At 44.5% G+C, this 16,185-nt stretch overlaps 1 protein-coding gene across 2 annotated transcripts in view; it reads left to right on the top strand.

Annotated features, from left to right (window-relative positions):
- The window catches only part of WDR19 (WD repeat domain 19), a 601,305-nt gene that overhangs the window by 116,920 nt on the left and 468,200 nt on the right, over nucleotides 1-16,185 (top strand). For both annotated transcript variants that reach the window (XM_069202086.1, XM_069202080.1), the window contains exons 15-16: nucleotides 1,562-1,711; nucleotides 6,045-6,192. In XM_069202086.1, the coding sequence (XP_069058187.1) occupies nucleotides 1,562-1,711; nucleotides 6,045-6,192 (298 nt within the window). The remainder of the gene's footprint in view (nucleotides 1-1,561; nucleotides 1,712-6,044; nucleotides 6,193-16,185) is intronic.

The following is a 16,185-nucleotide window of genomic DNA, read 5'->3' as shown; positions in this document are numbered from 1 at the left end:
ATATATATATATATATATATATATATATATATATATATATATATATATATATATATATATATATATATATATATAAAAAAATATATAACATTACTTAAACTTTAGTTTTTTCAGTCTGTATATATGTATGTGTGTGTGTGTGATGTGTCGGTGTGTCGGTGTGTCTGATGTGTCTGTGTGTCATTGTGACCAGTTTTTATGATGTTGCATTGGTTTATCATGACTTAGTTCTGCTTTACAATTGGGGTCACACCCTGACAACACCACTAGGCCTTAATTTTAAGAGCTACACCACATTATATTGTGTCTCTTGTGTGAAGAGGGTATTATGGTTTTAGAGTTGTGGGCTTCCTAAATGTGTGAACTATTAAAGAAAGTGTGACCTGAGGCTTTTCCTGCTGGCCGCTCGTATATTGACATGAATTAATGCAGTGTTAAGTAGTGTGCATGTAATTAAAGCACTGACTGGATAATTATTTATTGGGTATTATTTGTTGCGTACCTGTAAACTGGGCTACTAGCCAACACTACCTGCACTGAGAAGGTCTTGGACTGGTCGGCCTCACTACGCTGAAACAGTCAAGTGCTGCAAAGGGGTGTTTGGTTCCCAACAGTCAGAAGATTTCTGACTTACTTGTGGAGGCCTCACATGCTTCCCAAATAATAACCCTGTTTCTTAAGACATCTGCGAAAACGCATACCTGTCCTTCTCCACAAGTCATAGAATTGCCTTCATTCAACTTGTGGTGTGCTTTGGATTATCTAACTGCAAAATAAGTGTGTCTGGATCTGCTGAATAAAATTAACAGGTACATGCAAATGTTCAAAAATAGGGTAATTTTTCTGAATGGTTTGCAAAGGCATTCTGCAGATCTGTGGTACTGTGGTGGTATATAGCTAAAAAGTATTAATAAGTTAAAGCATCTTCTGTGTAAATATAGGTACAGACAGAATGCATCCAAAAATAAAGTGTTGCTTAACACCTGGGGTCAGATCTTAATTAGAGGTAGGCCTAACCTGCCATTCTTCTCTACTGCCAGTGACCCAATTCCAATCTTTTCTACTGGCCAAAAGAATGCAAATGTCACAATTTGGCAACAGAAGGCAGCATAATACTGGGAATTTCTTTGCACACAGCAGTAGATCCACAGGGAACTATATCTTAGAACCTGCTAGTCCTCCATCTAAGGAAGTTGATCCCAGGTTCATATCTTGAGTTTTGATTATTCAGCTGTTACTGGTCTAAATACTTTTAATGGCCTTGATATAGCCTGCATTAATTTTACCTTCTCATTAGATATGGTGAACAGTGGCCTTTAACTATTCTGGCTCTTAGGAGAACAACAATATGGTATCAAACTATGTTCGCTTGTAGATTTGTTATTAATATTTTTTGAGACATTCTGTTTTGTAGCAGACATGGTTTTGAATTTGTTTAAAACAACCCTTTTTCAAAATAAAGACATTACTTTGATTAGTTTTTAATAAAATGTTTTGCATGTATCTACTTCTTTGTTATGAGTTAATTTGCAATGATGTATATTTTTTTCTTTTTCTTAAGACTGGAGTTATTCAGTATTTCTACATAGAAGACTGGCAGTATGTGAATGAATATCGGCACACGGTTGGCGTTAAAAAAGTTTTTCCTGATCCCTCGGGGACAAGATTAGTTTTTATTGATGAAAAAAGTGATGGCTTTGTCTACTGTCCTGTAAGTCAAGCAGTCAATGAAACCTATCTGTCATGTTTTTTGCTATGGTCTAGGCTAGCTCATGGTATGTTCAGTTGTACAATGTATGTAACACATATTTTGCTGTTTGCCGCTTTTAGATTTTTTTTTATTCTAACTGTTAATTTCTGTTCCTCACCAAGTCAAGCTTTGACATTTTCATTCACTCATCACAAACCATACATTTAGTGGGAACATATATTTATTTCTTTAAATATTTTTATTAATATTTTAGATGCGGCTGTTCAGGTAGGCATAGCCAATGTTATGCAATGTCTTGAATGTGTGAGTGTGAAGTTTGAACTAACCACGTTTCTGTATCGGGAGCCAGTAGAGGACCCTGGTATAAGGTGTGATGAGTGTTCTGCATGGGAGGATAAGGAAGAGTCTGGTTGCTGAGTTCAGGATGATTTGTAGTACTCTTGTGAGTTGCTTGGTGATTCCAGCATAGAGGGTGTTCCCATAGTACAGCTTGCTGATGATGGAATGAGTGGTATTTTTTCTCGTGGTGTTAGAGAGCCATTTGAAGAGCTTTCTCAGCACTCAGCATCTTCAGGGGATGGAAACAATATGCAGTGACAGCATTAATTTGCCCAGTCAAGTTTAGCTTTCTGTCCATGATGATCCTGAGGTACCTGACTTGGTGGCTGTGGGTTGGTGTGGGTCCAAGGTTGGCCGGCCAGTAGGTAGAGTCCCAGATTTGTTTCTGAAGATCACCATTTCTTTCTTGTCGGTGTAGACTTCGACACAGTTGGCCTTCATCCAGATGGCAACTTCGGCTATGCAGGTGGTGAACTTGTTCCGCTTGTAGAGAGTCTTGTGTGAGAGAGAAAGTATGAGCTGCATGTCTTCAATGTAGGTGAGGATGTTGACGTGTGCGCAGGTGATATAAGCCAGAGCGGTCATGTAAGTGTTGAAGAGGGTGGTTCTGATAGATGAACCTTGAGGCGCTCAGCAGATGAGTTTGTGGGCTTGTGAGAAGTGTGGTTCCTGGTTGGCAGCTTGTGTTGTGCTATGTCCGTCAAGAAGGAGCAGACCCGTCAGGGATTGGGTCATTGGATGACAATCTCATTCAGGTGTCTGATGAGAATGGGCTCTAAGGCTGTATTAAAGACTGTTAATTTCTGTCCTTCACCAATTCAAGCTTTGACATTTTCATGAACTTCAGCACAAACTATACATTTAGTGGGAACATATATTTATTTATTTAAATCTTTTTATTAATATTTTATCAGTTATAGCCATTGTATTACATATTCCAACTTGCTAGCATCTTAGTACTAGAGAAACAAATTTGCCAACATGTTCTAGTAGGGTTTTTTCATAGCTAAATATAATTGATAGCATCAATCTCAACATAGTTCCGAGACTACTGTATTTCTGTTTTTGCCAGTATCAATCCCTAAAGCCACGTTTTTGCTCAGAGGAAATGTGGGGCATTTACATGGTGAGAAATCACCCCTAAGGGGACAAGATAATCCTTAGTGGTCCATAGGATGAGAGCTGCTGTATCGACTCTGTACAGGATCAAGTGAATGCAATCTGTGGAAACGATGAGTACTAGTCTGTACTATGGCTGCATCTGAAGCTGGGCTGCTTGGTGCTGAGGAGCTGATGGTTGTTGATGTGGTCAGTGAGTCTTCTGTTGATTAGCTTCTCAAGGAGCTTTGGTGGTTTCAGAAGGAGGGAGATTGGACCTTAGCTAATGAGTGAAGCCGAGTCAGTTGAAGGTTTCTTGAGCAGAGGAGTTACCATGGCGTGTGTCCTGTAAAAGCTTCACTGATGAGTGTGAGTATTTTGGTGAAGGCCTGGTGAGGCCAGAGGTGGCCCCAGAGTAGATGGTAGTGGCTGTCTCATTCGCGCTGACAGTGGACCATGAGGCCCAGGGGAGGCTTCATGGTATTGGCAGTCTCATTCATGGTGATGGTGGACCATGTGGTCAGGGTCAGTTCTTCAGCTGAGATGGGGAATGAATAGCGAGGGCAACGGGTGGGGGAGTAAATGTTGATGCATATAGATGTGATCTTGTTACAGAAGAGCTTAGCTTGTTGCAGAAGTTTTATGAGGGAGGTATGTTGATGGAGGCAGCTGCAGGCATGGTGATCTCTAGAATAATGGTGAAGATTTCCTTTCTGCTGTTAGTGCCAGCCTCTGTGTCAGATACACAGCCATGTCTAGTGGCCTCCACTACAGTCTTGGGCAGGATGGACTTCCACTGACCTCTTTCCAGTCAATACAGTATTTAAAATATCCATAAAATGGTGAAAGTTAAAAAGAAAACATTCCTGTATGACGAAGGGCACATTTAGGATGCAACTTAATTGCCAACATGTTTTTAATCTTCTTGATTACAAGTACTGGCCAAGAAGCCATGCTGATGAGATAGGAAGATCTATATTTTACATTTCAATTCAGGACACCTTATTAAAGCTTAGATTCGTGTACAAAACTTCACATGTTGTGAACCACCCTCCCCAGCGTGGCATTTTGTACCCTTTAACAAGCTCCTTTCCTTTCCAGCTATTCACACATTAAACCCAAATCTTACTAGTATTCTCCTAGTGTGTCAGTGTGTCAGTTAACTTACCAAAGTGTAATTTCTGATTCGCTCAATCACTGTTCTTTTCTTGGTGGGTGTTTGATGTTTTATTGCGCTTATTATATTTCCTGGCTGTAAATATGTCTACCTAAATGGGTATTTAGTTCTGTTCGGGGAAAACTGTGTATTTTGGAATAGCTGTGGAAACACTCAACATTTAATTCTCTCATAATATAAAGGAGCAGGGATTCATGAAGTGTGTCTAAGATCATGGGATTTAATTCCATGTTGGTTTGCCTGCACCCTGTGTTTCTTAACTTGAGGTGGATGGAGGAGGGATTCAGTAGCTTCCCGCCTCTTCTCTGGGCATAGTTAGTCCACTAGCATCTGTAGCAATGGTGGCATTGTGGGTTTGAAACTATTTTCAGTTTTCGTTATTCTAAACAAAATTCTTAACATGTTAACTGCAATAGCCATAATTGAAGCAGTACAAGTACACAAGTCGTGTCTAATGCCGTTGAAGTGTTTCTTAGTCATAGTATTTCTCAGTTAAAAGTCCATCATTCTGCATGCTCTGGTAATTTTAAAGAACAGACTACAACACAGAGACTACATTTCTAGATAAAGAACAATAATGAAAATAAAGATGATGTGTAAATACCACAAGTCCATATCGAAAATGAAGCCATGGCCCAGCAGTGTTGAATAAAGACGGAAGATAAAGTGGTCGGTTTAACATTGTAGTACCAAGGAATCTGTAGGCAAGGATCAGTTGGATGGGTGGTAGAAGTAGAGTATATGGAGTTTTCTGCTATCTTAGGGGATGTTGGGAGTGTGCTTTAACTCCCGGATGAGGGCAGGCATAAGGAAGAGGGTGAGTGGGTAATGCGATAGAGGATAGACTCAGGAACTGAATTAGGATTAAGACAGGCATTGTAGGTTAAGTGTTGAGTGGGAACAGGTGACTCTTACTGGGCTTGATAAACAGCTCATTGGAATCATGTCCAAACTGATGACACTTAGGCATCCAAACTATGATGTCACATTTGCTGTTCTGGTTCTGAATAGGATTTCTTTATTTTCACAATACAAATGCTAGTGACCAAATAATTATTTGTATTGCAGCACTTCTACCTTGATACTTTGAATTGCCTAGCTCATTATCTTGATTCTTGTCGTCCCACATCCCACTTCCAAAAACGTATGTTGTTCGTATTTGCTTCAAGGATTTTTTTCTGCCTTTTAACGTTTTCTTCCTCTGCACCTTCTTTTGCCCCCTTTAGTAGCCTGTAGTTGGTTGTCCTGGTCAGGAACTCTGGCTAAAGGAAATTAGTGTTGCCCTCTCTGCTCCCTCCTCTGGGAAGAGCCTACAACATTGCATCCAGCACTTGACTACAGCTTTGTTTTAAATTGTGCTGAACACACCCTTCAAGTTCTCATTTTACTTTTGAGAAAAAGCATCCTTTGTAAAACATCTACAATTGTATGTCATCCAGCTATTCTGTCTTTGAAATATCTTCCACTGGTTTTGAAATGTGAACATGTATATGATTCCTTGCTCTTTTCTCACAAATGTTGATGTATTTTGTAATGAAAGAAATCTCTTGTCATTGAGATGCATTGCTATAAAAAGCTTTTACGGATTCCATGAGAAAGAAACAGTATTCCCTTCTATAACTGTTTCAGAGGCACATAACAATTGTCAATATGGGTTTCTAACATACATTTTTGTATTTAAAATATTTAGGTTGTTGGACTAATTTTTCTGTTTCATAGGTCAACGACAGTGTGTATGAGATTCCAAATTTATCGCCATCTATAAAAGGTATTTTGTGGGAAAACTTTCCAACGGATAAAGGAGTTTTCTGTGCCTGTGACGACGATAAAGTGTACACTTATGTATTTCACAAGGACACAATACAAGGTACTTTTTTTATAACAAACTTTTTTGAGTTTGAAATATAACAACATTTTCATGACACAATACAAGGTGCTCAATGTGCACTACTTATGTTTACTCATGGGATTTCTTTGAAACTGGAAATACTTACGTATTGTATCCACTCTATTAGTTGGCAAAACTAGTTTGTTGGTATTAAAAATAATTTAAAGGCTGTAGCTGGTGGTTATTTTTGCTACTATGTTGAAGACAAGCAACAGTTACACTTGGTAGCATTTAATAACATGGCATTTGTGACCTCAGATTCAAAGTAGTGCTTGGCCCTCACATGACTTACAACCTGGACAGCAGGCTTTAAGGTCATAGGGGAGGGTAAGAGAGAATAAATATTGATAGGCTCTAAAGATAAGACTGGTATTAGTATATGAAAGTGCCTGCACCAGTACCCCTCTATCAGTCCAGTCCCTTCCCTTGTAGTCATATATAAGATCATGCCAACGATAGACCCTGAAGTTATCTATTGGCTGCATGCCGCGCAGGATGAATCCACTGTGTGCTCCTGCCATTCCATTGCTTATGCTATAGTAGTATTACTGTCTTTGGAAAACGTTATTGCTACTCATTTGACTTATATGCCAAGCTGCACTTATGGTCGCTTAGGGTAGAGTAAGTGACAATCAATGACCGGAATGAGCCAGTGCTGTTATGCCTTCCCTCCTCTGAAAGTCACAATCCCAAATGAATGCCTCAGGGAGGACTCGACAGACCATCTGTCTATGTGCCTTTTTTATATAAAGGCCCAAGGTTTATTCTGACAAATAATTGACCCCCTTTGACAGAGGTTCACACCATAACAGTAGGGATACCCTTTTAGGCTGATCTTCGTCTCAGATCAACAAAAGTGCTTAGTCAGGACACTAAAAGAGGCCTGCAGTATCCTGGGAATTGCCATGGAGTAAGACTAAGATTGCCAACATGGGATATGTCATGAGGTTTAGGAAGTCCCCCTCACCCCCCCCCCCCCCCCCCCCACCTCCCAGTCTAGTGGAGGATGCGTTGAAGTAGATGTAAGAAAACTGCCTCCCTCAGGGAGGTTGAGAGGGACAAAATTGAAGCAGTGCTTCAAGTTCAGAAATTAGGGAGAGAATAAAGCAAAGCCAGGGAAACAGAAGGGCATCCCTAGGTAGACCTGTCCCTTGGAGAACCAATAATAAATGTGTGCATGTCCCCCCCAGGTGAGGGCGGTCTCATTACAAGGAGGGCAGATGTTATACAATGTTACACTATGGAGATCGGGATGACCGACAGTGCTCTAGAGTGGGGTGGAGCAAGGTATCATATAAGGGAAGGAAGAGTTTGGGGAGGACTATTCCGGGTTAGGTTGTTTGGTTTTAAGGGAGGGGCTTGGTGAATAGGTTAATGCTGCCACCCGGGGCTTGACATGAAGTGCAGAGTGCCCAATGGCCATGGACCAAGTGAGGGATGTGATGCCATGAAATGGACACGCTAAGTGTATGGACCCCCTGATTGTTTAACTTATTAAAAATAGTTAGCCTAAATGTCAAGGAGTTTCATGCAACAACAAAATTGCTTGCAGTCCTTAACCTCCTTCAAAAAAGTGGGGGTGGCATATGCCCCCTACAGGAATGTTACTTTTTTTTTAAAGGACAGCTTAAGATTCCACTCTAAATAGTTCCCTTTACAGTCCTTTCCATCTGGCCCCAAGAAAGAGGCATGTAGGCTATATTGTATACCCCTAGCTTCCAGAGCAGTGTCAAAATGGTGTTATCGGACAAGGCAGGGAGAGTTCAGAGCTTAGTGGCAGAGCTGAACTCCAAAATATACAAAATAACAGCACACTACACAAACAACATGCATCAAGAAAGCTTTCTTAGATCCACTTTCTCTGACACTTTCACTTATGCTGACAGGCAGTTTATCTTGGGTGGAGATCTTTACATAATGAAGGAAAGCACCAAAGATCACTAACATCAAAGTGCTGGAGAATACAGGGCAGAGGCCCAGATCTTTAAAGACTGGCTGAGAGATATGGGCCTGAATGATGCTTGGAGGGACACACATAGAGAGGAGGGAGACTACATCTTCTACCCTGTGCAGCTGGTACATATGCACAGCTGGGCCAATTCCAGACTTATGCCTCAGGTAAAAAGACTTATGCACATCGAATTGCCTGTTCATGCACTTATCACACTCTGAATCAAAGCACCATGCTCACCAAGACTGGGATCTACCTGGATCCTTCTGCTCGACCCCATAGTTCGAGTATACGTGGATAAAAGGTTAAATAGTACCTGATGGAGAATGATTCAGAGGAAATCTCCATGGCAAATCTTAGGGATGCACTGAAACTGGTCTAATGGGTGATTTTATATTGGTGCTGGATTTTTTGAAAAATTGGGACTTGATGTTCAGACGAGCTGGTGGCCATGCACCAGCACATCTTGTTCAAAAAGGTGTGGAGGAAAATAGTGGCACATGGAATTCAAGTGTGAGCCCTAAATTTGAATAGTGCTGAGTGCACCTTTATCAGAACTAAGCATAAGTACCACGACTCTGGAAATAAGACTGGCAGACTTCTAACTTAACAACAGAAAGCCCAAACCAGTAGAGAGAGGGTTTGTACTGTGTGGGGTGGGGTGAACCTTTGATAGAAGACAACAAATTGCAAATGCATTCAAGGTCTCATGAAAACCTGTATCCGACCACAGTGCTTACGTCCACCTGCAAACTAACCTAAGTAGGAGGGTATCACCATGGTTATCGCCTCTCGAGCGTGGAATCCCTGGAAGACCCCATAATGCAAGAGGATGTCTTCACCACCAGTGCTAAGCTCACAACAGAGACACCCCAGGCCCAGGTAGTTTTCCAAGTCTTTTATGCAAGATCGTTTATAGTTTGTTAGCACCTCTCAAGACAACACCCTTCAGTGAACTGGTATGATCTGGTTCACTGTTTAGTACTGTGCTTTATGTGGTCATAGTAGTGATCCCAAAGGCTGGAAAGGACCCAATCTAGTGTGCCTCCTACAGACCGGTGCCACTTCTTGATGTAGATTTTAAACTCTTCACAGGAATTCTAATGGCAAGACTCTCCTCTCCTTTCAAATATAGTTCAGTCAGACCAGTCTTGGTTCATTTTGGTATGACAATGTAGGGAAAGTACAACAGAAAATTCCCTGTATCCTAGAAAACACCCAGAGAAGGAGAGGTACTGTCCTGTTGCTCTTGTTGGAAGCGCAGAACTTGTTCAAGTTGGCCATACATAGCCCCACTAATATGCACCACAGGTTTTGTCCCGTGCTTTGTGAAATGGCTCCTGATGAGTCTTGAGTAATCCATTCTTCACATCAGGGTAAAAGGGATTGACTAAACACAGGTTGACATCAAATTGGGCACACCCCAGGGCTGCCTGCTGTCACTGCTTCTCTTTGCCCTCACACACAGGCCAGGATGACTTCAAACTGACAATGCCCGCAGACGACTTTGTAGTGTCCCGAGTGGATCCGCTTTCTACGGTTCCCCTTCTCTTACAGGAATAATGGCCTGTAGAGCGCACTCTAGCTTTAAATTCAACCTCTCCAAGTCTAAAACATTACTACTACTCCCACCTACCATGCAGTTGGATGAGCTCCACAAGCTGATCCCCATCCAATGAGATTTCAAGGAAATTACCTACTAGGGCATTCTCTTAGCCTTCTCATTTCCCCAGATCATGCCGCTTAACTAGTCACTGCTTCTTAAAGAACTGAAATAGTATCCCCTGAAAGTGACATGTCAGACATTTCTCCTCGCTAGAGAGGGCGAACATAATCAAGATTAAAGTCCTCCCGAAGCTGCTCTATCTTTCTCACCCTGTCTTTCATGCCCCTGAAACTTTTTTTTTTTTTTAAATCTTTCAGTGACTTAAACATTTTCTAAACATATGCTATAATGCTATAGATACCTCATGTAAGAGCACAGTTCACAATTGTGGTACATTGGTAAGAATCGTCCTCCAATACAAAAAGAGGGGCTCAAAAAATGTGGGAGGTTCGGAAACAAAGTCCTGGTCCTGTGTATAGTGCTCCCATCAAACATGTAAATCAAAAAAAAAAACACAGTTCCACTACCAGAATGTGTGCTCCTAATTCATAGGTCCCTGAAAATTCATATATTTGAAGCAAGAGCCCTCACTTACCATCCGGTGACATGGTTCATCATAGGGCTTTGCTCCTCGTCAGGCCGGCACTGCAATGCCTGACGGGCCCCACAGGGGGGCTCTTTGCCAGAGATCTTTTGAAGTGGTAACCAGCCGGTCAAAAACTATACTAGTGTAGGATTGGTATGAAAAAGAAAAAATGCTGTTAAAAATGGCTAGAGGTAAAATAAAATTTTATTACGATATCCAACCTCTGTCATGATTAAAAACAAGAGTGTGGGGAGAAAATAAAATAAGGTCTAAACTCCCCCCCAAAAAGTTTATATTTAGGGGACCCGCCGATACCAGGACTTCGGGTGTTCGCTGGACACAAAAGAAGGAGTGGACAAGAAGACTGCCAAACCCAAGAACCGAGGAGCACAACTGACTTGGCACCAACCCTGCCAGCCTGCCTGCTGCACCCAACCCTTGAAGAGCAAAGGGCTTGTTCAGCAGCTGCAGCCTCCAAGAAACTGGAAGAGCTGCCAGTGCTTTACAAATCACCAAGAGGAACTCCCTAGGAGTGGAAGAGCTGTTCCCCCGCATCTGCTGGCACCCAAGAAAGAACTGTGAGGACCAGTGCTGCCCAAAAACTGACGCAGGATATCATCACTGCACCTGAGCCACCTAGCCTCATCTGAAGTGGGCCAATGCTGTCAGCATAGTCCCCACGCCCTCCAGAGACGAAGCCCATCTGTACAAAGCTGGCTCTGTATATACTATATCAAAATGGGATATAGTGTGCACAGAGTCCAGGGGTTCCCCCGAGGATTAACAGAGGCTAAAGTACATAATACTAATGCTCTTTTTTGTGGTAGTATGGTGGAGCACGTAGGCTTATCAGAGGGTAGCGCAAAGCATTTGTTGTACTCGGGCAATAAAAAGAAGCACACACTCAATGACTAACTCCAGGCCAATTTTTTTATATAGGAAAAATATATTTTGTTACTTTATTACTAGAACCACAAGATTCAAGTTGCAGGTAAGTACATTTGCAATTAGGTATCCAACATATGTATCAATACCACAGTTTGGCAAGTTATACGTTTTTGAATAAATAGCAATAATATGTTTTAAAAGTTGCCACTGCAATTTTTAGAAACAGTTCTAGAGGGGAAGAAAAGTTAGCAGTTTCAAGGTAAGTACAAGACTTACAGTTCCAGCCTCCAGGGGTTAGGATGTCCACGGGTTGGGGTTCAAGTTAACCCCAAACACCCACCACCAGCAACACGGGCCCGCCAGGTGCAGAGTTCAAAGTTGAGGTTGATTTAACATGGGCTGTTATGGAGACTGGGGGCACTTGGAATCAGGCCTGCTTGCAGGCAAGTACCCGTGCCTTCGGAGGGCAGACCTGGGGGGTTTAGAGGAGCACCGGGGGGGGCGGGCAGCACAGGTCAGCACTAAACACACACCCTCAGTGGCGCGGGGATGGCCGGGTGCAGGGTGCAAACACAGCGCCGTGTTCCCAATGCTTTCCTATAGGGTGACCCCGGGGGTCACAAAGATGCTGCAGGTGAAGTCTAGGTGATCGGTTCCGGGAAACCAAAGGCCGGACAAGGAGGGGGGGTGCCTGCTAGATGTTGCTGCACCGAAGGTCGGGTTCCCCAAGGCCAGAGGGTTGCGGGTGCAGGTGTACCTTAAGGCGTTGGGGCTCTGTCGCAGTCCGGGGCGGTTCTCTGGATTCAGGCTGCAGGCGGCGTCATGTTGGACAGGAGGGGTCAACCCAGGATGGGCACTTGCTCAGAATCACCTGGGAACCAGCTCTAGTCAGTTGGGCTACCTGGACACGGGCCTTGGACGTTGAGTGCAGAGTGGACAGGATTCGTGGATCTAGGGAGGCTCTGGAGCCCTTGATGGAGTTTCTTCTTGGACAGGGACGCTTTCCATGCGAGTTCTCTGTCCTCTGGGGTGCAGGCAGTCCTTTTGAGGTCTTTCAGAGGTCCTGCAGGATGCGTCCCAGCTAAGGTGGTCACTCCTCCTTGTTTTCCCTAATTTTCCCACCAGACTTGCGGCCAAAAATAGGGCTTTGTCTGGGGGCGGGCATTTACACTAGCTGGACTGCCCTGGGACACTGTAATAAGAGGCCGGAGCCTTTGAGGCTCACAGCCAGGTGTTACAGTTCCTGCAGAGCAGAGGTGTGAAGCACCTACACCCAGTGCAGGCTTTGATTCTGGCACAAAGGCTCTCACCTATGTGGTCAGAACCTCATCAGGAAATGGTAGGCTGGCACAGACTGGTCAGTCCTGCACTAGTAGTTTGGCTAACATACAGGGGGCATCTCTAAGATGCCCGCTGGGTGCATTTTCCAATAAATCCAACACAGGCATCAGTGTGGGTTTATTGTGCTAAGAAGTCTGATACCAAACTTCCCAGTATTCAGTGAAGCCATTATGGAGCTGTGGAGTTCGTAATGACAAACTCCCAGCCCATATAGTCAATATGGCCACACTGCACTTACAATGTCTAAGAATGGACTTAGACACTGTAGGGGCATATTGGTCATGCAGCTATACCCTCACCTGTGGTATAGTGCACCCTGCCTAAGGGCTATAAGGCCTGCTCGACGAGTGAATTACCTATGCCACAGGCAGTGGTTTATGGGCATGGCACCCTGAGAGGGTTGCCATGTTGACTTTGACTTTTTCCTCCCACCAGCACACACAAGCTGCAAAGGCATGTGCTTGGTGAGGGGTCCCCCAGGGTGGCATAATACATGCTGCTGCCCATGGGGACCTTCTGCGGCCACAGGGCCCTTGGGACCATGGGTACCTTCTACAAGGGACTTAACTGTGTGCCACGGTGTGCCAATTGTGGAAGTAATGGTACAGTTTTGGTAAAGAACACTGGTGCTGGGGCCTGATTAGCAGAATCCAAGCACAGTCTCAGCCAAGTAAGCATCAGTATCAGGTAAAAAGTCTAGGGGGGGTTGGGTAACCATGCACTTTCCTACACCACCCCAACGGCGTCCGCAGTCTGATTCTGCAGACCCCCTTTCACTGTCTCCTGTGACACGACGGTCCTCTGCACCCAAAAGTGCCATACCTAGGAGAATAGGACCACTGGTAGCCATACATTCCCCAGGCTCGTGAGACCCAAATCCACCTCTTGGTTCGGCCAGACGGCCCCCACAGTCCACACCTGCAGCCTGTTTGTATGATCTCCCTGCATCATGACTGCCTTTGGTGACGGGAAACCCAACAGTCCTAACCATTTCTGGATGCCCCGGACTGAGGAGAAACGGGCCAGTGGTGTCCTTACGTCCCCGAGCATCGCAAGAACTGAACCTCCTCAGTAGTTCACCCGGACTGGACTTTAAGTCCATCCCTGCAGCAACTTTGTGACTGGACCGATCCCCATAGACTTATACAGGGCACCCGATAATGAACTGCACCCGGCCGCCCCAGTACTGCCCGAGGTGACCTGTTAGTGTGGCCTTGGACCTTGCCCCATAATTACCCTAAGTCCAGGAGATTGGTCCCATAAGTCCCTGTATGCAGTGCTTCTCCTTCCTCGATAAGATAACACTACTGCATCTGAAAAATGCACTGTCGACTTTTGAAAACCCTAAAAATTCATAGCTCGAAAAGTACTCACCTGACTCCAGTGATCCTTGGATCAAATTTTATATAAAAGTACGTGTTATTTCAATAAATTGGAGTTGGATTACTTTTTTGAGTGTGTGTCTCACTTACTGCATGAGTGTGTGTCTTACTTGCTTAGCACTATCGTCTGATATGCCTAACTGCTCGACCACACTACCCAAAAAGAGAGCATTTGGGATATAATTTGTGCCTCTGTGATACCTCTGGGGATTACTTGGACTCTTTGCACAGTGTACCTCATTTTGGTCCACTATAAAAAGGAGCCAGCTTCCTACACATACGCCAGTTGGAAATGGCACAAGACTCCGGATGACATCCCGGACATCTTTTGGGAGGAACACGCACAGGAAGAAGAGGCCCTTTCCATCAAGGGCTCTTCCAGCTCTGACGTGCAGTCGGACATTGAGAGCAACAAGATTACCTCAGCGCAACCTGTCAGTACCATGGCCCCTCCTACCCACCCTGAGACTCTTAAGGAGCCCCTTCCAGAGGTTGCTGGTCCACCATTGCCACCAGGCCATGGTCGGAGCCAAAAAACTGCTTTGGCTGCCCCGCCTTCTATCTCGGCTTCGAAAACATCAGCCAAGACCAGGCCATTGTCTTCAGCTTTGACCTCCTCCACCTCAGACTGAGGGATCGTCTCTGTCTCGAGCCTATAGCTTCCACTTTGGTGCTGGGGAAATCTCACAACTAAAATCTTTGGTGCTGAAACACACACAGAACCAAAATCATCAGACCACAGACTCCAGTCAGTCTTCTGCTGCCCCTTCTCCCATAGAGCCTATATTGGAGACCATGGACACTCGTCAGCGTTTCCTACAAATTTAGGAGGGTACAGGACACATTGCTTCATCTACTGTACTTTTGAAGAGGAAGCTTTCCTTTCAGGAACCTTTGGACACTCCTCCTCTGAAGGGAAAAAGACCAAGGGCAGGGTCATCAGGCCACCTCGTAGGCCTCCCGCACCTTTTCCTCCAACTTCTCCACCCTCTTCTCCACCCTCTTCTCCACCCTCTTCTTCCCCTCCACCCTTACCCTGCCTCCTCATTCTCCTGGCTCAACTACACCGGGAGATTGCACTCCTCAAGAATCCCCTTTATTTACTTGGGGAGATTTGGGTGGGCCATGACATGACCCAGATCCTTGGGACACCAGAGGACACTACTTCCTACCAACAAGTAGTGGCAGGAGCAGCTGCATTTCATAATGTAGAGTTACATAAGGACCCTATCCAGAAGAACTTCCTGTTCAATACACTTACCTCTACACACAGGGATATTCAGTTCCTCCCAATGCTGCCTGGCATGCTTTGTCACACTGCCAACATTTTTAAGGAACCTGTTTGCTCCAGATTTACCACACTAGAGTTGATAAAAGAAATATAAACCAGCTCCCTCTTACACAATATACATTCGATCTCAGGTCCCTCCTGACTCAGTTGTTACCACCACCACATGGAAACGTGCCAACACTTAGGCCACTGGGGCTCCCCTCCTCCTGAGAAGGAGAGCAAATAATTTATGCTGCGGGCAAACGTGTTGCTGCACAAGCAGCCAATCATTGCCAACTCGCATTGTTGGCCAGATTCGACCAGGCTTATTGGGATGAAATTGAGGAGCTCCTCCAACAGTTCCTACCAAATAAGCACCATTAAAGAGGGCAACAAATAGTTGCCAAAGGGCAAACAATTTCCAACAGCTCCATTAGTTGTGACCTGTGCACCGCAGATCAGCTGCATGTGGCATTAACACTAGTGTCTTCCTTTGACGGCATGCTTGGCTCCGCTGCTCTGGTTTCAAACCAGAAGTTCAGCAAGCGGTCCTTAATATGCCCTTTGAAGAGGATCCTCTTTTTGGGCCTCAAGTGGACACTACCCTTGGAAAGCTCACGGACGCAGGACGCAGCAAAGGCTATGGGTTCCCTCCAATCCGCTACACGGAGGGGCAACTTTTCGTTGCCCCAGTTTCAGAGGCTCCTTCAAAACTGCATCCTCTGAGGCATCTACATCACACTGCAGACAGCCTCAAGCCTCCTACTCTAGGGTTTCTACAGGGGATTTTTTTAAAGGCAGCAACAATAAGGGACAAGGTAAAAGCACTGCCTCCGGGGGCTTTCCCCCCCCACTGCAAAGCAGTGACTACCTCCATCTTACCCTCTACCCTGGTCATACCACACCTGTCGGGGGAAGGCTACAAAACTTTCATTCACTGTAGATCAA

The sequence above is a fragment of the Pleurodeles waltl genome, chromosome 1_2, assembly GCF_031143425.1.
Source record: "Pleurodeles waltl isolate 20211129_DDA chromosome 1_2, aPleWal1.hap1.20221129, whole genome shotgun sequence".
Taxonomy (NCBI): domain Eukaryota; kingdom Metazoa; phylum Chordata; class Amphibia; order Caudata; family Salamandridae; genus Pleurodeles; species Pleurodeles waltl.
This window is presented reverse-complemented; position numbering and strand designations above follow the sequence as displayed.